The sequence below is a fragment of the Zonotrichia albicollis genome, chromosome 13 (assembly GCF_047830755.1).
Source record: "Zonotrichia albicollis isolate bZonAlb1 chromosome 13, bZonAlb1.hap1, whole genome shotgun sequence".
In the NCBI taxonomy this organism is placed as follows: Eukaryota; Metazoa; Chordata; class Aves; order Passeriformes; family Passerellidae; genus Zonotrichia; species Zonotrichia albicollis.
The window spans coordinates 17,472,770-17,495,523 of record NC_133831.1 but is presented as its reverse complement, the minus strand read 5'-3'; the positions used below and the strand labels follow the sequence as shown (position 1 = coordinate 17,495,523).

The 22,754-nt window shown below is 41.0% G+C and overlaps 1 protein-coding gene across 6 annotated transcripts; it reads right to left on the bottom strand.

Moving 5' to 3' along the window:
• Nucleotides 1-1,000: 1,000 nt before the first annotated feature.
• On the bottom strand, nt 1,001-22,733 carry LOC102062532 (uncharacterized protein F13E9.13, mitochondrial). Of its 6 annotated transcripts, XR_012582491.1 has the most exons (10): nt 22,650-22,733; nt 22,384-22,459; nt 21,172-21,254; nt 14,064-14,244; nt 9,297-9,447; nt 7,235-7,362; nt 5,150-6,993; nt 3,439-3,633; nt 2,451-2,521; nt 1,785-1,923 (listed from the first exon to the last, which is right to left on the bottom strand). XR_012582491.1 is itself a non-coding variant. In XM_074551146.1 (7 exons), the coding sequence occupies exons 2-7, from the start codon at nt 22,454-22,456 to the stop codon at nt 1,733-1,735; spliced, it is 807 nt and encodes a 268-aa protein (XP_074407247.1). In that variant the 5' UTR covers nt 22,457-22,459; nt 22,650-22,731; the 3' UTR covers nt 1,001-1,732. The 6 variants fall into 6 exon arrangements, 3 of the variants coding, with proteins under 3 accessions (XP_074407247.1, XP_074407248.1, XP_074407249.1); XR_012582490.1 differs by lacking the exon at nt 2,451-2,521 and having other exon boundaries at nt 1,786-1,923; XR_012582492.1 differs by lacking the exons at nt 2,451-2,521; nt 3,439-3,633 and having other exon boundaries at nt 1,789-1,923.
• Nucleotides 22,734-22,754: the final 21 nt, after the last annotated feature.

Sequence of the window (22,754 nt, the reverse complement as noted above, 5' to 3'; positions counted from 1 at the left end):
AAAATTCAAAAAGCATCTTCATGATCCTTAACTGCCTCTACCAAGAGTCTGGTGAGCTGCAGATGCAAGGACTGAAGAAGATTAACATCAATTCTTCTTTTCCCAGCCCCTGAGTGTGGCTGGTGCAAGCTGGGTTAGGTTCCAGCCAGAATCCTGAGCCCTGTAAGGCCACAGGGATGGGGTTGGGACACAACTGTTGGTTTGAGGGAAGCACCATGACACAGGTTTAAAGTGCCTGTGTGAATGTGAACTCTGACAAAGCAGTGCCAGCCACAAAAAAGGATTTCTGTGCATTGAAGCTGTGTCAGTGCATTTAGGAGAAAAAGGGAAAAAGCCATGGTTGCCACAGGACCTAAAGAACATCTTTTCCAGCAGGGCAATATACCAAAGACTTGTCATGGCTTTTGGTGGGAGTCATGTGGGAAACAGACCAGTGCAGAAAAAAGAAACCTGAGAAGACAGTCTCATACTGTGATGTTCTGAAATCACCATTATGTTAACAAAACCAAGTATCTTGAAAATCTTCTTGTCTTTGGAAGGAGGATGCATCTTGTTCAGAGGAGCATGGGTGCTCTGCCAGCTGCCACAAAACCCATGTTTGTGTATTTGCTTTCATATCCACAATTTCACTTTCTTTGGCATCAGCACAAGCCTGATGTGTACATGCCAAGGAAAAAGAGAGATCCCAGAGGACAAACTGAGCTCCCAGTCCCAAGGAATGGAAATAAATGCCCACATTTTGTGCAGCCATGACATAACAGGTATTCCTTGGGTTCTTCTAAGATTCCTTAGAGCTAAAGGATCAAATTCAAGGGGATTCTCTTACAACATACACAGTGAGACTGTAATATTTTTCCTCTACATTTTACATGAAAAATAAAAATCTATGTTTACCTGTGGCTTTGGCAGAAAGGTTTCTATTGTAATTATACCTTGTGTATTCCAACAAAGTTTTTTACATCACTATGACTATTCTAGAAAGGTACAAAGCTGCAGGTGCTTGCTGAAAAATAATAAACCTTTATTAAAATTTCCAGTTTTTGCAAAAGCATTTTGACTACTTTCCAAATCTATTTAAACGTAATTAAATATTTACATTTATTCTCTAATAAGTATTGTAAGTAAATCAATACCCCAATTATCTTAAATTTTTGTGTGGTATTACAAAAATGTAGCAATTGTATAAATGCACAATTCTAATGAAAAAATAATGATCTTGAACTTTAAAAGAGCCCTTCATTTAGAGAGATGAAAGTGCTGTACATTCTTTCCTTCATTATGTCTTATGGCCCCTGTGTGATGTAGGTGCTATTATCATCATTTTACAGATGGGGAAACTGAAAGGCTAATTAACTTGTCCAATTTACAACACTTTTAGCTGTAAACTTAGGGCATCCTACTGTACTTAAAGGCAAAACAGAACTCAGCTCACCTGTGATGAACATTTTCTAAAAATTCTTAAACTCCGTAAGCATTTACCTTACAGGAGAGAATATCTCACACAAGATTTCAGAGTTGGCTTTGAGCACCACAGCAATGTGCTGCCTAGAAGCAAACATCAGGGCAGCAGGTTATTGTGCAGTATGGCACCAAGCTTCCAGCTAGTCATGGAGATGATGTGCATTTTTATTTGGTATTATTTGCCATTCGGCCACACATTTGTGCTTTAATTCTGTAGGACTTACCACACTGCACTTCTACAAACACACACAAACAGTGTTTGCTGACAAACTCATTCCCTCAGTTTACTCATGTGTTCCATGAATTTCTTGACTCTGTCAGGATCAACAGCATTTGCCCAATATCCTCCTTTCTTGAAATATGAACCAATTATTAGAGCATCTGCATCCAAGTAATTCCTCACATTCTCCAGAGTCACTCCAGACCCAACCAGCACAGGAATCTTCACAGCATGCTTCACCTCTGAGGAGAAGAAAACCAAAATCAAGGTTAATTTCTGTCTTTGAAACTCTCTCCATAAAGACTCTAATTTCCCTATTTTTTCAATAGAAAAACAAATGTATCAAGAAATTTGTGATTCTGGTATTTATTATTTCTACTGCAGAATGAAACTGGCTCTCTATAAAAAACACCTCTAGCTCTAAAGAGAAAAAAAAAATCTTACTTTTTACATTCTGTTGTCTGGAATACTTCCTATATTTGCTCATATGAAAGAGAGCAGGGATCATACAGGCACCACTGACAGCTCAGCTAGTTTTGCCAGAAAGAGAAGTGGTCTTTTATCAGTGTGAGCAATGACAATGGAATAAAAAAGCCTCTTATTTTTCCTATATACAGTGTTATTTAGCCATCTGATCTTTTACCTGGTTTCAAGAGGAGAAACAGACAAAAACAAGGCTCAAAATACAGTACTAGCTTTGGGAGGAGGAAAAAACACCCAATTCAAGAATTACTTAAGCAGCCTTCTCATCATTTTATGTCAAGCTGACCATCCAAAGAGTGACTCATAGGACTGGATGCTTCATCCCTTAGAGGAATGTTGTGAGCCATTATTTCTGACCTTTAAAAACATATAAATTGGCTTAATTAGTGATAAGCTGATGGCAAGGTAGTTATAGCTTGAGGTAACTTGGGAAAGCACACATGCAACAAATAAAAGTCTGCTTCAAAACACTGTTTAAATGAAGTTTCATCAGAAGCCTAACTTATTAATTATGCTTCAGGGAAGACTAATTATTTATCACCTTCCTACTTCACTGAAGAAAGGGGATCAATTAAAATGTTCTTGAATCTCTTTTTAGGTCACATGCTCTACCATTTTTTCCATCTAGGAACAATAACTCCCTCTTAAAAAGATTTTAACACAGAAATAAAACCATTCAACACAGCCCTTCCTGAAAATATATAACAAATCAAATGGCTCATGCATATATGATTAAAACATATTTCTATGCATATTTGATATTCTTAGTCATTCTGCTTACAACAACAAAATAATTAATTTCTAGTTACTTATAGCATTATTACAAATATCCTGTTCTAAAAAAAGAGAATATTTACTTTAAATTTTATTTTTATTTATATAATATCTATATGCTCTTAGGATTATCCTATCTGCTTTACATCACTACCAGCACACAATTAAGGTGCATCTGACCACAGATTTGTGACAGTACCTGACTGAATCCCCAGAGGAACCAGGCTCCAAATCAATATTTGTTCTTAAAAGTGTGTAAAGCACATTAGCAGGGAGTTGCTTCATAATTATTTCACATCAGCAGAAAAAACAAAGAGCCAAATAATTAAACAGAGCAAGTTCATATGGGTCTGAGACAACAGCTCAGCCCTGCTGGGCAAAGGGAAAAACCCAGTGAAGCCTGAGACTGATGAGAAACTCCAGAACGAGCCAAAGCCCTCCAAAGTGGGAAGGTATGAAATGCTGCTGTGCTCTACACGTGGCACACAGACTGCACTCACATCTCCTGGGCTGCAGATCCATCCAGAATGACAATGTGAAGAATGGCAAAGGCAGTGCTCAGTGTGCACTCAGATGTGTTACCTCATTAAGTATGCTACAGATGCTACTTTTAAGTCCTTTCCAAGCACATCAGGGCCTAAAGTTGATTAGTAGAAGGTGATTTGTCTATTGGCTGTGCTAATACAAGTTCTAACCTGTAAAAGAAAATAAAGCAACAGCAATGAGATGTGCTTTTGGGTGGCAATGTTCAGTCACTGTCAAAATATCTCTAAACACAGAGCTCTGCTTCAAATCTCTGCTGTGCCTCAAATGTTTTCTTGGCTTTTTTTTTTTTTTTTTTTTTTTAGTTTGTGACAGTGAGAAAAAGGAGAATTTTGTGATGTTACAGTAACAAGCTGCTGAAGTTTACACAGATTTCTCTGTTCCAGGGGACTGTAACTAGAGGGCACTGTGCTCTTTCTTGTGGCAGCACAGCTGCACACAGGTCTTTAATAAAATCGTGCTTGGTTACAAGCACAATGAAAGCATTTGAACTATGGTATGCACAAGTTTCATGAAATAAAGGCCAAGTGCTCCTAGCTTGAAAACAATGGCAAAGAGTGGTGTAAAAATAAGCACCACTGTGCCAATAACTTGCTTGACTACTCTTCTCTAACAGCTTTCTCATTGCAGTGATCACTGTACCATACAAAACACTATGTTTATGGTAATGCTCCCCTCTTAACACATTTTAGGTTTTTAATTCAAAGGACTTTTTCTCTGTCATTAAATTTAGGGCTTAAACAAGAGATGTGAGTGATCAGTACTTTTTCTGCCTCTCAGGGTACCACACAGGCAGCAGTCTCTATTTTGGCCATCAAAAGATGAGAGGGGTGAGCCAGTATTGAGTCCCCTTTTATGAACAGTAATTAAGGAGGTGACAGTCACAGCCAGCTGTTGGATTTCATTATGTACCTGTTTTCCACAGGTCACTCAGCTGAGACACTTTGTTTTGCTCAAAGAGATAACTGAGTAGTCATTATGCAAAGCTTTGGTCACTCAAAATACAAACTGAATGCAAAGCAGGGAGTTCAGCACTTATAGCCCAAGAAAAAAACCTGATGGGTTCACACATGACACATCCAACCAAAGAATACTCCACAAGACTGGAACTTCTATAACCTCTTAGATGAAAAGATGGTTTATTAATGAATTCAAAATGCTCAGGTATAGTTCTTGCTCCTTAACAACAAGAATCCTGATTTTTCAGCCCTCATACTCCTTCAGCCTCTGGTGCCCTGAGTGCCCACAGGGCCTGCCCGCCTCAGAAGGCAGCACCACAAACTGCAAACAAAACCTGACTGAACACACACCTCTGCCTTGACAGGGAAACACTTCCCACAGCCCATCACAAATCAATCAATTCCACACAAAGACAAAACCACTTCTATATTACTGCACAACAAAGCTGAAAAAGAGACATGACAAAAATCTCATCTGTCTCTCAGCTTTGCTTTCAAGAGCTGCTTTGCAGTGTGATGAAAGGTGCCCAATTGTATCACTGTAATACAGCACTGCCAGGGCTGCATAAATTCCTCAAATGCAAAATCTCACTCACATCAACACCAACTTTGTAGACTGTAGATCTGATCCCTTTTAAGAATTTCCTGACATAGATATGCCTAATTTGTCATTTTTTTATACTGTGGAATTTTTAAGTTCTTCTCTTACCTGTTTTAAGACATCTTTCTCATGAGAGGGTCTGCTAACATCCAAAATGCTGTGATCTAAGTACAATAAACCCATGATCAGCACACTGCTGCTTTCATAACACAAATCCAAACACAGAATTAATGTGTACTTCATTACAGCTGCCAACTCTGATTCATTTTGTTCTTTGGACCCAGAAAGAGAAAGAGACAGGGACTGACAAGTTTGTTCACATGAAAGAAAAGCAGAAGCTATGGCTCTGTCTGGTTGGGGTCCTGTGACAAAAAAGCCTCTGGGCCTACAGGTCAGGTTTTACTCTCTGATGCTGTAAATCAATGGAGGTTGCATGTGCATACATGAAGCAGAATTTAACCTAGGATTTTTCCCAGACATATCAAATATTTTTTTAAAGTTATTTGATCTGCATTAATAACAGTGGAGACACTAAGTACAAACAGGGATGGATCTCTAGATTAACAAAATTTTGCAGTCTCTAAAGCAGGCATAGCTTCCAGTATCACCTGTTCCACCTGTATCATTTCTGATTTGCTGTACCAAAAGACCCAGCTAATTCAAAAGGCTGTGTTCACACCAAGTCATCATTTTCTTTTTAGCATTGTTGACTGAGGCATAGCAATTTGCAATGCTTTTTTTAGCAAAAAGTGTAATATGTATGAAATAAGAACCATTTTACAAGTTCAACATTCATTTTAACTATTCTTAAGCATATGTGACATACATAAAGCCCTGAAAACACTGCATGATTTTATGTTGTTTCAAAAGATACAAAAATACAACACAAAAGATACAAATCCAACCTGCTGAGGTTCAGGTTATCTCTGACAGGTAAAATATGTTTCTCACGCTGATCTCCTAACTTAAATTGAATACAATACAGTGCACTGGAACTACAAAACATGCCAAGTTACAACATTTGAGGTAAAGTAAAACCTAAAAAAATACACATTCTATTTTATGTAGTGAGACATTAAAATTCAAGCCATTGATCTAAATTAAAACTAGTGATGAAAACTAAATGTCCCCATGACAGAACTTTAATTTTAGCATGGGAGCAATACTGTTTCATGAACACAGCCCAAACTGATGCTAATATAAAAATATCAAGAATCATAGCACTTCTGCAAAGGTCAAAACTCATAGGTCAAATGAGTCTCCCTTGACACAAGTCCACACTATTTAAAAATTATTTTGATGTTAATATCTTCCTGTCTAACAAAGAATTTGTATTCTTTCTGAAAATCTTCCAAGTAGCACTTTCCCTGGTATTAATGTTTGGAATGCTGCCTTATCAAAATGCCCCTTTTCTTGCAGGAATTCCATTTCCATCGTGAAAGATAAAATCACTGAGCTCTTCAATGGAAAGATTTATGGTTAGCTAGTTAGTTTAATATGGCTAGTTCTAGTATGGCTAGTCTTCTAGGGTTATAAAGGGGCTTTCTACAAATGAAATAGTATTTTCTTTCAGCCTCAGCATCACTCAGTGTTATGAAAGCTTGGAATAATTGTAATTTTTGCCCTGCCAAACTGTTGTATAGAAACATGCCACAGCCCATCTAAGTAACACCTCAAATATGACCATTCTGATCAAATCAAACCCCACAGTGTGGTATCACATAACCTCTGAACAGAGAGACACATAGCTCTCCCAGGGTTTTCCTGGGAACCTGTGAGAAGCTGTGAGAAAGCTCAGAGAAAGAATTCAAACAATTATTATCTCAATCTTTGCACCTGGCAGGCAATCTCTGTTTGTCAAAGATGTTTACAAGGAGTTGTCCCTTCTTGACCAATAGGTGAGAGAAGACTCCTAAAGGCCAATCTTAGGTCCTCCATTGTTTCTGTACGAACTGTGGATTGTGAATAATAAAGTATTTTTTCATGCCTTCAGATGATGAAGTCTCTGCATCACCTCTGTCTGTCCTGATAACCCTTTGGTGATACCACAGTGAGAGTTCCTTGTCCCCAGCATTTCCCCTGCCCTGCTGCCAGGCTGGTGCCCAGGCTCACCTGGCTCCTGTCCCCTCTGTGCTGCCCTGGCTCACCTGGTTCCTGTCCCCTCCCTGGTGCCCAGCTGGGTGCCCAGCTCACCTTGCAGCTGCTGGGGGTCCGTGGGGTGCCCGGTGGCCGTGCCAGTGAGCACCACGCCATCGGCCAGGAACAGCTGGGCCGCGCTCGCCGTCTGCACCACGCTGACATCGGCCGTCAGGGCGTGAGCACTGCGGGGACACAGCCTGTCACACACCAGGGACACACAGCCTGTCACACAGCCAGGGACACACAGCCTGTCACACAGCCAGGGACACACAGCCTGTCACACGCCAGGGACACACGGCCTGTCACACGCCAGGGACACACGGCCTGTCACACGCCAGGGACACACGGCCTGTGCCCCCACCCCGTGCTGGCAGAAGCCCCAGGGGCTGCTTTAGCAGGGTGCACCTTCACACTGGCAGGTGACACTGCCAGCAGGTGACACTACCACCCGGGCAGGAGTTAAAAACCAACCTTTTCCATCATTGATCTGTCATTGCTCCTGGTTCTAGAGAGTGAGTGCTAAGTGTGAACCACCAAGTGTCAATTGAGACAGCTGCTTACATGTCAAGCACCTGTATTTCACAAGTGTTGAGCACACAGAACTCTCTGACTTCAAGTGGGAGTTGTGGATGTGCCCTCATTCATAAATCAGATCCTGTTGCCTAGGGCAGAATCAACAACCTCCACAAGTCCAATAACAGAAAGTATAGTTAATACCTAGGATATAACCACAGGAATCATCTTACACAGCAATTACAAACATCAATTTCACCTGCATCCCAGCTGTTCAGCAGCAGGCTTTGATGTATGGGTGACACACTTGGTCTGAGATCTGTTGCAATAGTAACTATTAATTTATGTGGTCCCAAACTTGGAGAGAATTCCAGTCATTGCTGGTTGAACATCCAACACTGTTGGATTTTCTGTATTTAAATAGAAAACAACAGCTATGGCAAACATGTTGCACTGCTGAGTGCTGTGGCACAAGAACAGTTTCTCCTCATTTAAAGAACAGGAGCATAGCAGCTCTCAGTGGCAGCTGCACTTTTCTACATTGAAAAGCTCAACCAAGAAGTCCTTCAGCATTTCCTTTTATGTTTCTGCCTGAAACAAAAACTTCTTTGCCTTTCTTAAATGCCAACTCTTTGAAAAATGGGAAGTATAATCCAAATATCAATTCATCAATTGTTAGGGCTAAAAATAAAAATTACATGATGCAATTTCATTTACAGAAAGTCTAATGCAATTTATTTGCATTTGTATATATATGTTAAAAATAACCAGAAAGAAACTGCTCTGAAAGGACCTGAAAATCTTCATCTGACCACCACACTGCATTGTTTCCTTTCTCTTTTGAAATTTATTACCTGCTTATTACATATTTAAGATCTTCCAAACTTGATTATTCTCATGATTGCTCACATACTACACACAAACATTTTAATTAGGTTATTTAGCATGTATAATACATAGCACAGTTCTTCTGGGAAAAAAAACAAACAACAAATCCAAAGAGTGACATCTAAATAGCTGAAAGTACCATGTGACAGGTAAGATAAAGTATAAGCAGAAAAGAAACTGGATTTATCTGTCATAAGTCCCTTCTGTTTGATAATCACAGAACATAACCCTTACACAGACAGCACTGATTTAAGTAGCAGGAATCAGTATTATTGGCAGGAAGGAGAAGAAAGAGAAGAGCTTTTTAAAATGCCAAACTATGATGACTTGGATGCTTTTATATGGCAACTGCCTTCATAACTAAAAAATAACCTTGGATACCTAACTTTCAGAAACAAAACTTCTTTAAACATAATAGACATTTACACACGCATACAAAGTCTCAATACAAGATGCAAGGCTTTCATAGCTGGCATACTGAAAACCTGAAGGTTAAACAACTACAAACATCACAGATAAAGCAACTTACAGCTGCAAATTTATTTTTAAATTTATCCCCCTTACAGCACTGCAAGTCTGTGCTTAAATAATAAACTTCTCTCCAAATGATTAACTTTCCTAGAAGAAAATTGACATTAAAAAGACCCCCAAAAATGGAGAAAAATATAAGATCATTATTGCATTCATATTTAAATAAAATTTTGCTTGTATTTACCTATGCTTCTTTTTAATATCAGCAAAAATCTGAATGTTGTCTGCTCCAATGTGTTTTCTGTATCGTAGCAGGTCACCTGCACAGGCATTGATAATCCCTTCATCAGCCACGTGAGAAAACACAAACCCTTCAGCCCGGATAAAATCAAGACCTGAAAACAGTCAAAAAGCAACATTTTAGCCTGAAACTGAGAACTGGAAAAGAAAAACACTAAAAGCAAATGACAATCCACCTTACTGCCCTTCCTATTTGATCCCAACACAAATTGTTTCATGGACTAACCCACTCTAGGACTAACCCACCTCACTTTTTCATTCTTTATTATTCTTTTATTTTTGCCCCTTTTCTCTCTGACTTCTTTCTATCTCACTGCTTTCAGCTCCCATCTCTCCCACTGACCCCAGCAGTGTTCCCCCAGCCCCTGGTCCCCTTCTGTCCCCTCAGTCTGTCCCTGTGTGGCTCAGACAGCTGCACACCCTGCCCTGCCTGCTGCCATCATGTGCCATGCAAAGGAGTAGGTGGGTCAGAACACAGCTCTATTATTCTAATGACATGTTTTCTCTCCAAAAAGGGTCACTAACTTGCATCTCTTCCCCCCTTCCAGGCTACAGACACAGAGGAATAGCACTGTCATCTTCCTTTAGGAAATTAGGCAAGAAAACATAGCCTGAAGCATGTTATATGCAGGCCATGTGACTCCACCTGAACATAGCTTGTGTTTCCTACACAGCACCACATCAACAAATTGCTTCTAGAGCTGTGCCAGGGGCCTAGGAAGTGTCAAACATTTGCCATTCTACTCCAACTATCAATTCTGCCATGCAGGTTCTACCATATTAATTAAGTTTTGTCACTAGGAAGGTTTTGTGGGATGGATACTGAATAGGAAGATTATGAATTGTAATTACTTCGTGTGGGCCAGTCATTGGCATTCAGGGCCCCCCTCTTGCAACATCTCTGTGGTAAGACTGAAGCCTTGGACCACAGGGCAATAAGCCCACAGCAGTGAGGCACAAGATTTAATTCTGACTCCCTTATTGCAATCCTCACTTCTCTCCTGGCTTTCAAAGCCTTGAACTGTCTCTTAAAACCTGCCTCTTTTCCACATTTTTGCAAAGGCTCTGCACTCATCTTGTGCAGTTTTGCTGCTCTTCCAGCTTGCTTTGGAGGTGTCTTCCAAGCCCTTCTGAAGCTCTGCTACTGCTCCAGCTTTGGAGTCAGATGCACATTTAATTAGAGCTGACATCATTCAGAGGAAAGCAATGCATGTGGAAACAGTCATCAAGAATGCAATCCTACCCACAACTGATTAGGCAACAGAGGCATTACCTTAGCACATTCCAACTATAAACATAGCTGATCTTGAAAATTTATTTACCAAATGACAAGGTGTCTGTTTATTTTAAAATTCCAGTTTCATTCCAAAAGCCCTGAAGTTGCAGAAACAGACGCTTACGCCTGCTAGAGAAGAGCCTGCATTGCTTAGCAACACAGACTCCAGCTCACAAGAAACATCACAGATGGATGCCAAATCAAATGCAAGCTGTCCTTGCCTTGAGATGAGTGCAAAGCACAGAGTATTCCCAGGATCCAAGACCAGAGTGTGCCACAAGTACCACTGCAGGTGCTTGTAGACACTGGGTGATAAACACAGTGCAAACAGCTAAACTGAGATTTCTACATCTAGGAACAAAAGCTACAGCTTCTAATTACATCACCCAAGCTTATAGTACAATTCAGAGTTATATAATAATTATTTCTCTAATCATAAAACTGTGGGTGAGCCTAGAGACACTTTCACAGCAAGCAAGGTTTAACTTGGGACAGGAGCTATTCATTGAGTAATTTCATTTATTGAAGCCACCTTGTTTGCTGATGTTTGGTTTGTGTTTCCTTAGTGCAGTAATATAAGAGTTTCTGCTAAACATTGAATTGTACTTAGCTTAACAAGGCTGCACTCTCAATCTGGGTTTTTGGAGGCCATGAAAATACAATTTTTAACCAAGTGTAATAGGTGCAGGCACCATATCATTACCCTTCTGTTTTATGAAGCCATAATCAGATTCTGCTAATGAATTCATTTTTATGCTCATAAAATTGTGAGAATGATACTAGTGCTTACTTTCTCATTTGAAAGTTGAAAAGTAATAGCCATTGAATAGTTAATAGGCAGTCCCATTTCTGACTTATATGGAGACAACACATTTTGTAGTTTCACTGGAAAACAAGGATAGGGAACATCCAATGAAAACTAATAAACAGAACTCTTAGAGGAGCACTGACTTTATCTGCTGCTGACACTGGAGGCACAGTGTGTCTGTGCTGCAAAAATACTTCTCAGGACACTGTCTTGCAGCAGCTCCTGCTGTGCTCAGGATGGGCTGCAGGCACAGGAGCTCTCCCAGCAGGATCCACAGCACCTCTGGGTGCTCCTGCTGCAGTTCTCAGCTGAGCTGCCTCCCCTCACCACTGCATTAATATGGTGGCACTTAAAAAGGGCAGCAAAAACCACAGCACACAGCTCTGCCTGATTCTGTCTCGCCCTAAACAGTGTCACGGGTGACAGCAAGTGAATTCCCACTCTGCTGGTGCAGGAGGGAGAGGAATGGGCTCAGACAGCAAAGCTGTTTGCAAAAGACATGGAGAGATCGGGGATAGCTCCTGACACGAAGCCTCGTTTATCAGCTATCAACTGTGTCATCATCATTGATGAAGGCTGATCCAGAACTGGAATTTCAATAATTGATTCTTAAAGGGAAAAGGGCAGCTTCAGGTACAGAGGGCACTTGGACCAGATGACTGTTTAAAGTCCCTTCCAACTGAACCATTGTTTTCTAAATTTATGAGATAAGCTAAAAATTAAGCCCTGATTCCTGGTGAGTGCCCCAGGCTCACCCAGGCACAGGACCCTCCAGTCCTTGCTCAAGCTAGCTGAGCTCCTCCTCACACTGCAGACCTGTGGATTTGCCTCCACCCTTTACCAAATAAAATCATTACCTTCTCCTAGAGACCAGTTATGAATTCCCTGCGTGGTTCTCTTAAGAACAGTTATTCCTACAAAAGACAGGGATCTCCACAGGGAAAATGAAATTACTGTATAGTAGGCAGAAGATGCTACATATGGTTTTTAGCTAGAACACCTTCAACAAATTATTTTTGTAGTGAGAGCATACAAGATTTGCCTTGTTAATAATTACCTATCAAAATTATATTGACATTAAAGCCACCACTAAGTTGCTACAGAAAAGCTGTTTAAAGATTTGCTACCTACAAAGCAGCACTCATTTTACTATGGTTTTGCTTAAAGTGATTTTCTTTTTGCTTCCCTGTTCAGTGAACTTGAGCCAATAATTTTGAGAGAAGTGCAATGAAATGCATTAAACACAGGCCCTTCCTGGTTGGTGTTCCACAGTTACAGAGGAAATAGCGCAGAACAGGAGTGGAGCTGAGCAAAACCCAAGCCCTCCAGGAATTCTCCCTTTCATTAATAATTGCAAAGAAGAGAAATACATTGTTCCCAGACCATATCCCTTACTTAGTGATGATTTTTTGCTCCTCAAAGGATTGCTTTTAAAAATAGGGTATGTGCTATTTTTTCAAATACCAATATACCTCAAATGGCCCACACGCAGTAATCTCTAAAAACTAAAACTGGTTTCTGTCACCATTTTTATTTGAGATTTTCACATAGGTTCCAATGCAGCAATAAAAATTAGGTTTTCCCAATTTGTCAAGTGGCTAGATATTTTGAAAATGGCAACATCTGATTGTAAAGCTCACAAAACAAATGCCAGTTCAAAAGACATCTATTAACAAGAATTTAAAGCTTTTAGAACATATTAGGCATAATTAAAACTGCCACTGCAGTTGGGTTAGCCTGCATGATTGTACCTGAATTATGGCTTTCACTTAACACCAGCATCTTCTAGCTGGTTCTGTGAAATTTGTACATGCAAAAACGTGCAGCCTTACCATAATGACAGTCAATTTGGGCAAAAACATGCATTAACCCTCAATTTGTGAATTTAGCAAGTATAGGCTTTCCATATGAAGCCAGCCTACACCTTTACATCAGGGAGGGTTACATATGAAAAATGTAACCAAATTTAGCCAAGTCTAGGATTCATGCAATAAGGATAGATTAATTTATATTTAATTGCCCCAAAGGCAATTTAATTTTAAGTACTTTGGCTATCTATACACTCAATTTTTGTCATTATATAAAAAGTTTCATTCTACTCATTCATTAAAGACAATGAAAGCTTAGTTTGCATGGACAACAGTAGCAGCAACAACATATAAACAGATGCTGAAACAGGATGCTTAACCCCCATGGGTAAAATTTACATATATTTATATAAAATACATATATATATTATATATAATATATATTATGACATATATAATATTATATATATTATATATTATTATATATAACTGAAACATATCTATAAAACATATGAATATATATAACATATAACTGAAATAAATAAGAGTTACACCAAGGGGGGTTTTTAGACATGAGCAGATTTAAACTAATGATGATATTTAGACAGGTTTCACCCAGAAAGCTGTGGTGACAGCCTTTAGCAGGCTCCAACTGAAGCAGTGCACGAACATCACCCACTCTAACCAAGCAGGCATCTTTCTCAGAACCCAACTGCTGCTGTTTCAGGGCACACTCAGCTTTTCACGGTATCCATGCCAGCTTGTGGAGAGTGAATGCCACAGCAACAGCAGCAATCCCTGAGGAGCCCTTTGCATTACCTGCAGCCAGAGCAATGGCTATTGCCTGCTGGTTGGCAGCACAGAGCACCTGCACACCCAGAGGGACGTGGGGACAGCTCTGTCTCACAGCAGCACCGATCACGGCCATGGCTGCGGTGACCTCCGGGCCCGGGCTCACCGTGTACGGCACGTCGTGCATGTTCTCCAGGATCAACCCATCCTGGGCAAAGAATGACAAAAAAATATCACTGCACTGTACAAACATGGCCTGCTCACCATTATTTACTGTGCACTGAGACACACAAGTGTAGAGGTGTTCCTTCAGAGGGAGGATTAGCTACAGCAAGTTGTGCTGATGCATTTGATGCGCACAACCACGTATAAAAGTGCTTTCATCAACAGCAGGGTATTTGCAGTGAAATCATGGAGAGAAATAAATGTGATTTTAATTATACATTCATCAATTTGGGCTCCTTTGATCCATCCTAAAATGTGAACTATAGGCAAATGAGTTAAATCTTATACCTCATTAAAAATAGTGTAAAGTCAAACTTCAATTATCCAAGGGGAATACAGGATATTGAGTATGTTTGGATAACAGAGGACTCTGAGATAATCAGGGCAATTTTCAATTCAATTAATGTCTGAAAATAAGTGTTACTTTGGATAAATAAAGGAATTTTTTGTTTGACTGTTATTCTGCCAAATGCCATAATATGAACTAGTGATATTTCTCCCAGTCTGTAATCAGAACTACTGGAAAGAAGATATTGCTACTTATTGTCTATTATACCGCTCCATGCACATGGACGTACACTTAGCAAACAATGGAGTGATGATAAAACACTCTGCTGATACAATTTGTACATTACTTGATGCCACACACATTTCTAATCATTGCATAGGCTACACAAAAAAGTTTGCAAAAACTGCAGATAATGTATAATTTTGTTAAGGATCAATAACAAGAGTAAAAGTAGAGCCTTGAAACATATTCCATGCCTGGTATTTTGCATTAACAGTAAGATGAAAAGAAAACCAGATATTTCTCACCAGCTTAATTCTAAAAATGCAACAAGTTTAATAGACAAACGAATTGTATATATAGCAAATAAATTCTGCTCTCTCTGGAGTTCTATCACACATCTTAATCCTTTAAAATGAGAGCTTTACCTTTCACAGAGATGGTAGCTGAATAAGAATAGGAGGAACATTTTTTGGGAAAAAGTACAATTAGAGATTAAACATAGCAGCTTGGTTCTTAATAACACAGAGAATCAGGAAGGGGAGACAAAAAAAAAGTTTCCTTTTAAGAAACATTTTATATGTGACACTTTTCTAATCTTTGTTGTAGTGTGGAAGCCCTTCTGGCAGTAAAAGACAAGACAGGATATAAAATAGTGTATTTAATGGCTGAATTACAGGCTAAGGCACAGGCATCATAAATGAACCCAACACAGAGGGTGGGGAAAAGTGAGAAGGAAATAATCCAGTGGAGCAACATGGTCAGTCCAGGCACAGAACCTGCAAACACTCAATGCACCAGGGCACAGCTGCCTTCTCCAAATCACTCACAGCTCAGTGTTTAAATACACAAAGGACATGCTACCTAAAAAGCAATGGGATGTGACCTGTTAATGGAAAAGGTGACCTGATATGATGACACTCCACATCAGACCTTTGCACTGTGATGCCATTCACCAACATATTCAATTACATAATTCCAGCCCAGGAAAACCTGAATTAGGCAAAAGAGCAGCAGGTATGGCAACCAATCAAAACATCTGCACTTGACTTTGTGTGTCCAGTTCAATATGGAACATCCACACTTCTGTACCTATGATGGGACATAGCCATATGACCAAGATGACAACCTGACCTAAGAAATCCACAAAAAACCCCACAATTTTAAGTCACTTTTTCTGGAATAAGGTTAGGACTGCTCCAACAAACCTGAAATGACCAAATGGTCTTGGTATCTGAGGCACAGCTATGAATCCCTTTGGTACCAACAGAAAGAGAAACCCTGTAGCCTCTTTTCCTCACTACATATTAAGTCAGTCTCAGCAAGAATGCAAACCTGGTCAGCAGTTGCAAAAGGACTAATGTAGAACTAAAATACCTTAACAAAGCAAATTCAAAAATGCAACAAGCCATCAAAACCAGGTAATTCCTTGAGGCCAAAAAGCCTGGGAGCCCTTGGCTCAGAAATGCTCTACTTGGCAGATTTCAGCAAAATCTGGGTATTAGGGAAACTCCAAGCTTATCACAAAGGCCAGGAAGCATGATCTGCAAAACAGCATCCCCAGGCTTCCAGGCAGTCAAGAATCAATCTCAACAGGGAGAAAGGCAACTGGGAATGGGGCTTCAAAATGCTCAGCTCCTAAAGAGCCACACCAGTAGCCAAAAAAGCAAGAGAATGGGCTGGCAGAATTCCACAGTGAAACTGAGCTTTTCACAACTTGCTACTACTTTGACCGCTATGGATTTGCATAAAGCAAATTATTCCATTAGCTGCATTAATGAATTAATTCATTTAATAAGTTATAAAAACCCCTAGCCATAGTACTACACATAAAAAGTGTCTCATTAAATTCTAACTCAAAATGCAGGCATATGGGAGGATTGCAACAGTTCTCTCTCCTGCTTTAAATTTACTATATTCACTTTGCAGCAACTGCCTCTTCCTATAGCCTCAAGGTCCACAGTTACAGTGAATATTTTTGGTAGAACTTTAATAATTTGTTATTCTTTTGGTACCATCCGACTGTTCTTTTGCATATTATGCTTTGTTTAATTAAAAAGAGAACAACATATGTTCTGCAATACAGAAAGCTGAATTACAGATGCATTAAGTCAGAGCTTTCTTTCATATTTTAAATAAAAATATAACACCACAGATTTGTGTTTACTGACTTGATATGTATAGGAAACAAACTTCAGTACTATCAGACAGCTAATTAAAGTGGGGGAAAGAAAACAGTTATGCTAAATTAAACTTCTTGGAACTTAAGCTTATGGTGTAGAAGCCTACAGAAACAGCTTCTGCATTATATCCTCCAAAGCAGGAGTTACACAGACAGTATGAGATAAAACTCTTGCAAGTGCCTTCTGTGCTCCTTTTCCCATTGAATGTTAAGATAATTTAAGTGTTGCTTATATGCAATAGCCTTATTATAAGTAATTTTCAAGCAATGTATTTCCTTTTTACTTTGAAAGACTTCTGAAGTGCTACACATGAAGTGCCCTTTGTATCACAGTTAGCTACTGAAAAACAGGTCCTTTAATTAGCTCTCTAACTATATGAAAAATAATTTCCTTAGCTATATTCTGCTTACAGAAATAACCTCTTAAAACACTTCAGCCTCACACATATACAGCAGGAAAGCCTCAAAACAGTAACAAACCACAACTGAGGTAACAATTGCACAAGTTTTAACTCAGTATATGCCTAACACAACTCTTTCCCAGGCAACTTTAACCCCAGTGCTTCTCCCCAGAGAAAGGTTTTACCTGCAAACATGTGCACCTCAGGACAAAGTCTCCAAGCTCAGCACCTCTAATCTTTCCTCCAGAAAGGGAGCAGGGCTGGCACCATCCCTGTTATTATACAGGCTCAGGTGGGGGCTAAAACAATGGCAGCAATCACCCCACACCCCTCATGTGCCCCTTATAAAGGAAATCAGGTGCCTTTGCAGAGCATTTAATTGCTGTTTGTAAGCACAGCTCTTAGCAACTCCTTTAAAAACTCACCTCCAGAGCAGATTGCTGCCTTAACAGAAGTAAGCTGCTATCTCATGTTCTCCTGCACATGCCAGAGGAGGTAGCTGTGGGCAGTCTGTCTGCTATTTTATTTTCCTGTAATACAGCTGAGATTTGAAATGTTAAACTCTGTAATCCAAATGAAAGCTACCAACATGTTTCTATGCAGAAATACTACTTTATTCTGTCTCCACTGTTATTAAATTCTAAGTGTTGTGAATTCCAGTTATCACTGTAGTTATAACAGCAATAGGCTTATCACTCTTATTTTTTAAAAACATCAATGTAAAACATATACTAGTAACTGTTTTTAATGTCAGCTACTCCAGTAGCTACAGTTCAGAACAGTAACTAACAGTCAAGTGGGAACGTGTACTCTTTTTTTTAGCTCCAAAACAAATGTCAGCCAGGCTGCATGGAATGAATAAAAGTTAACCTGAAGAGATACATTTTGCCTCTTAAAGAAAAGCAGGTACAAATTGGAGGGATTATAATGGCTCATAGCCTGCTGCTTATAAAATCTTGTCTAGGGAATTTCATTGTTTAGCAACACACAAGTACAAAGCATATACATTTTGAGCACAGATGGCTTCCTAACTGAGCACTCACTTGTTTTCATTACTATGCTCTAATATCACAAATACTTCATATTTATTATGTGAAGCTGTGAATGTGCCAGACAAGTCACCTTACTCTGAATATACCAGGATTTACTTCCAAGTGCAACACAGATGGAATGAGCAAGACCATATAATTTATTTTTAAATGTTAACACCAATTTCAACAATTTGAGACAATATGTAAACATCTAAATAGCAGTAAATGATTATGTATCTTCTTAAGGGCTACTGTGGGCAGCATTTGGGAACACTGCCAGTGTTGTCATCTTATTGCAAAAGTTCTATACCTTCTTGGTGATTTCCCATGGACAGCTCCTCACAACACAACCAACAAACTCCAACTCTCTCCTCACCCACCTAACCCACTCTTTTATAGCACTCATCCTCACTGGACACAGCTGTGGCCTGTTAAGAGTAGGCCTGCTCCTAATTGGTAATTAGTACAGCTGCAACTCCTCAGGTGAGATTACCTTCTGCACTATTCTTTTACATTCTATCCCTCCACGTGTCAGTACAAACATCCACGGGGAAAAAAACCCTTTCTCTAGCTCTTCTTCCACAAGAAAAATGGACAGCCTAGCAGCTCCTTTGGAATACTGAGCAAGAAACCCAAATAGATCCCCATTCCAGAGTAGTTTGGCAGCAGTGATCTCTGTGTGAAAGCTGGGAAGCTCCTGAAAGCATCTCTCATGAAAATTTGCATTTCTCTTAAAGTAACACAAAAAACTAAAGAATTGAATTGCAGAAAGTGTTAAACAATCCTAATGGTGCTTATGGATGCCCTCTTGATTATATCTGAGACTTATCTCCTTAATAAAAGATTTGTTTCTTATATTGCTCTAACCCTGTTCTGTTCCATTCTCTAACACTGTGCAGACCTTTAGAATGAAGACTGGTGAGGAAGTATATTGATGTTCCTGTGACTTCTATAGGAAAATGGGTTAATTACAACTCTTAAGTCCTGAATTTGTCCACATGTGTACAGAAATTACTGCATTCACCTCAGGTGTCTCCTGACAGGTAGGTTTATTCAAGTTCAGAGACTGCAATGCACTTGCAGAAAAGGCAAACCAGTTAGAGCAGGAACTGCAGAATTTAGTACTACTGTTGAAAAGACAAAGTGTAAAAGCCAAATTAAAACTTTTTGTTAGCAGTGATTTTAAAGCTTATCTCAAAGCTGCTCCAGCTTTGTGCATGCCAGCAGGAAGTGACTGCTTCTGTAGCTTCCTTCACCTTCAGGAGTATTTGGTGTCTTCCCCCTGCTGCTGAAGGTTTCAGAGTGCAATTATTTTGTAAGGAAATGGGCAAACAGGCACTGCAGTGTGGAGCAATGGCTTTATGAGTTACAGATTATCTGTGCAAGCACTTCCTCTGGCACAGGAAGGCAGAGATTAGTGTTTGCCACTCTTCTGAAGTAGATCATGGTGATACTGCAACAACAAAATATAAAGGCACAGTACAGAATACACAGTTATTGCACACTTGTTCTTTCAGGAGGAATGAAAAGGAAGAAAACTTCCTTGTTCTGTTCAACTTGCAGTCAGGGACTATTCTAACAGATGAGGGTGGACATCTCACACATGTTCATCTGGTTCATGGGTACTGATACCCACTAGGCTTTTTACCCCATCATTTACCCATTTTACCACATCATTTTACCCCAGTGCTGTTTATCCTTTCAATGATTCTATTCTCCTAGTTTAGCCTTACCAGGGCTGTGCCCATAACCTGCCTTGTGTGACTTGTCTTGCATTTTGACCTTGATCTTCTATGGCATTCAATTTTGCTCTGTCTGTACAGTATCATTCTAATTTATAGATTAAAAACGCTTCAACCTGCTTGCTAATAAAGTTTTCCCGGAAACAGCAGCTCAGAGCAGTGACTGCTTGTTCACTGAAGACATTTTCAAACCTTGGACATTAGTACAACATTCATAACGCTGTGGGCAGGTGAAAGAAAAAGCACATCAACACCCCAAGACAAGGTGTAATGAAATGTTTAAAACATATCTGACCTTTCAAAAGGACATACACCCTGTTAAAATGTACTGACCTATGAAGATTACTACCCCACTTCAGGTCCAACAGCAATTCTGACAGCAGTCTCCTCTTGCCTCTGGCTGAGAGTGGCCTTTTGGGCCTGCTCTTCTGGACGTGCAGAGCAGAGATGTTTGCTGCCAGGGGCCTGGAGAGAGGCTTAGAGAGGGCAGCAAAGGGCTTGAGCCACTTTTTTTTTAGATCCTGAATTATCTGTGCTGTTTTGTTGCAAACACAGCTGTGGGATGATCCTGCACCCTCCAGGTTCCTGAGGTGTGCATGCAGTGTATCAGCTGTGCACATGGCACACCTCCACGACCTCAGGAAACCAGAGGCTTGCACATAGCTAAAAATACAGTGGCTTGTCAGACTAGATTGATGAAGCATTCTACAGACCTTGAATGCCAGCAACAGCCCATATTTCTGGCCACTTTTTTTTTTTAACTCCTTAAATTGACTTGATTCATCCAACTCAAACAACTTGAACTGTACTATTTGAATCTAAGTTTTTTCAATTGTTTTAGGTGCAAGATACTTAGGATTTTTTTTTTTGTAATCTAGAAGGCCTACTTCCTCTGTTGAAATAAACTACATGGATTTAAGCATCTCTAATCTATGAGCTTCAAGATGCTTTTGATGCTTTTAACTATAAGCTTAATTTAAAATTCTGGCTATGCAGAAGTGGTTTTGTGTAATGGCCATCATGGGAAGCAAGAAACCAAAACTTACAATTCCAGCATCCTTGTAAACTTCTGCCTCTTGACAAGCTTGATCAATGATCTGGGTCAGTGGAAGAGAACTTCTTGGTGTCCCTGCAAGCAAGAACAATGCTGCTTACCTCAGGGCATGCACAAACCAAACCCATGGACAGTAACAGCTTTAGCCAGGACATCCATGGTGATTGCACACTGAAACAGGGACATACAGGGCAAATTTGTTCAAAGGCTGCCCTATCTCCTTGTGACATGTCTTAGTGACATCTCTTTCCTTAGCTAAGCTTGGCAGAGCTGCTGTAACCATTCAGCTTCTAAATCTAATCCACAAATTTGAGGATTAGATTTATAATATATATAATCCCCTGTTGCACTAGGTCTGCTTCTAGTTTGCTATTCACATACGTGTAATTTATCCTGCATTAGTGATGCTCCAGACAATACAACCTATAGGCAAGACTGACCTCTGTGTCAGCATTGAACACCTATGCTAAACAACAGTGAGTTTAAAACCAGTTAAAGCTATCCTTAATCTGCTAGTGATTGTCTCTGATCTTCATGGCAGAAATACAAACATATGGATTTTGTTGAGTTCAATGAATTTGCCTTAAGACCAAAGTCTCTTCTGACATTTGGGTCCCTAAGGTCAGGCAGTGGCAGTCTGAGATAGGCACTGTGCTGCGCTCTGTCCCAGCTCTGTTACCTGGCTGGATTTCCCAGCTCAGAGTGAGCTGGCCCTACTGCCTGGAGCTGGTTCTGGAGCACCCTGAGCTCCGGGCATCAGCCTGCCGAGGGCAAGGTGCCGGTCCTGAGCAGCCCTGCCCACCCCGAGCCCCTGGAAAGGACGAGGAGGCCAGGCTGGAACGGATTCCGCCTGTTGTCCGAGTTTCCCGCTGCCTCCAAGGGCATGGGTGAGCTCTATCCAACCTCCGTCCCACCCCACCGCCTATCCGTGCAACTCCCTGACCCTCGCTGCTTGAAACACAGAGCGCACCGAGCCCAAATCCTCGTTTGCTTAGCCCGGCTCCCTGTGCGGAACTTTCCCGCCTTTTTTACCTCTGAAACGGGGAGCGCCCAAACTGACGGCGCCTCACGAGGGGCCCGTGGTGGCGGTGAGGGGACAGCCCCCCAGGGGACCGCAGCCGGCTGAGGGGTGACACCGGCGACACAGACCTCGTCCTGGTCCGGGTCCGGGTCCCGCCGGCCATGCCCCCCGCCCGCCGCTTACCTGGAAGCGCTCCCACGTGCACCATCCCGACGACCGCGGCCCTGAGCCGCCCGAACAGCCCGGGCCGCTGCATGGCCTGCGGGGAGGGAAGGAGGGCGTGAGCGGAGCCGGGCTGGGCAGGCCATGGTGGCGGCCCCGCCTCCCGCCCCGGACCGAGACCAGGACAGGGACCGGGCCGGGAGCCAGGGCCGAGACCAAGGATCCTCAGCCCCTCGGCTCAGCTCAGCTCAGCTCAGCTCAGCTCAGCTCGGCTCGGCCCGGCTCACCCGGCGCGGTCCCACGTGTCACAGCCGCTCCCGCCGCTTCCGCGTCCGAGCCCCGCCCCTCCGGCCCCGCCCCGCCTGCCCCGCTCCGCGCGGGATCCGCAGGCC

Bases quoted from the DNA above. Each gene is read 5' to 3' on its own strand.
- LOC102062532 (XM_074551146.1), bottom strand. From the start codon at position 22,456: ATGCAGCGGCCCGGGCTGTTCGGGCGGCTCAGGGCCGCGGTCGTCGGG. The intron at 21,255-22,383 runs GTAAGCGGCGGG...TCTTGCTTGCAG, and splicing joins GCACGTGGGAGCGCTTCCAG to GGACACCAAGAAGTTCTCTT. The intron at 9,448-14,063 runs GTAATGCAAAGG...GACTGTTTTCAG, and splicing joins AGCCATTGCTCTGGCTGCAG to GTCTTGATTTTATCCGGGCT.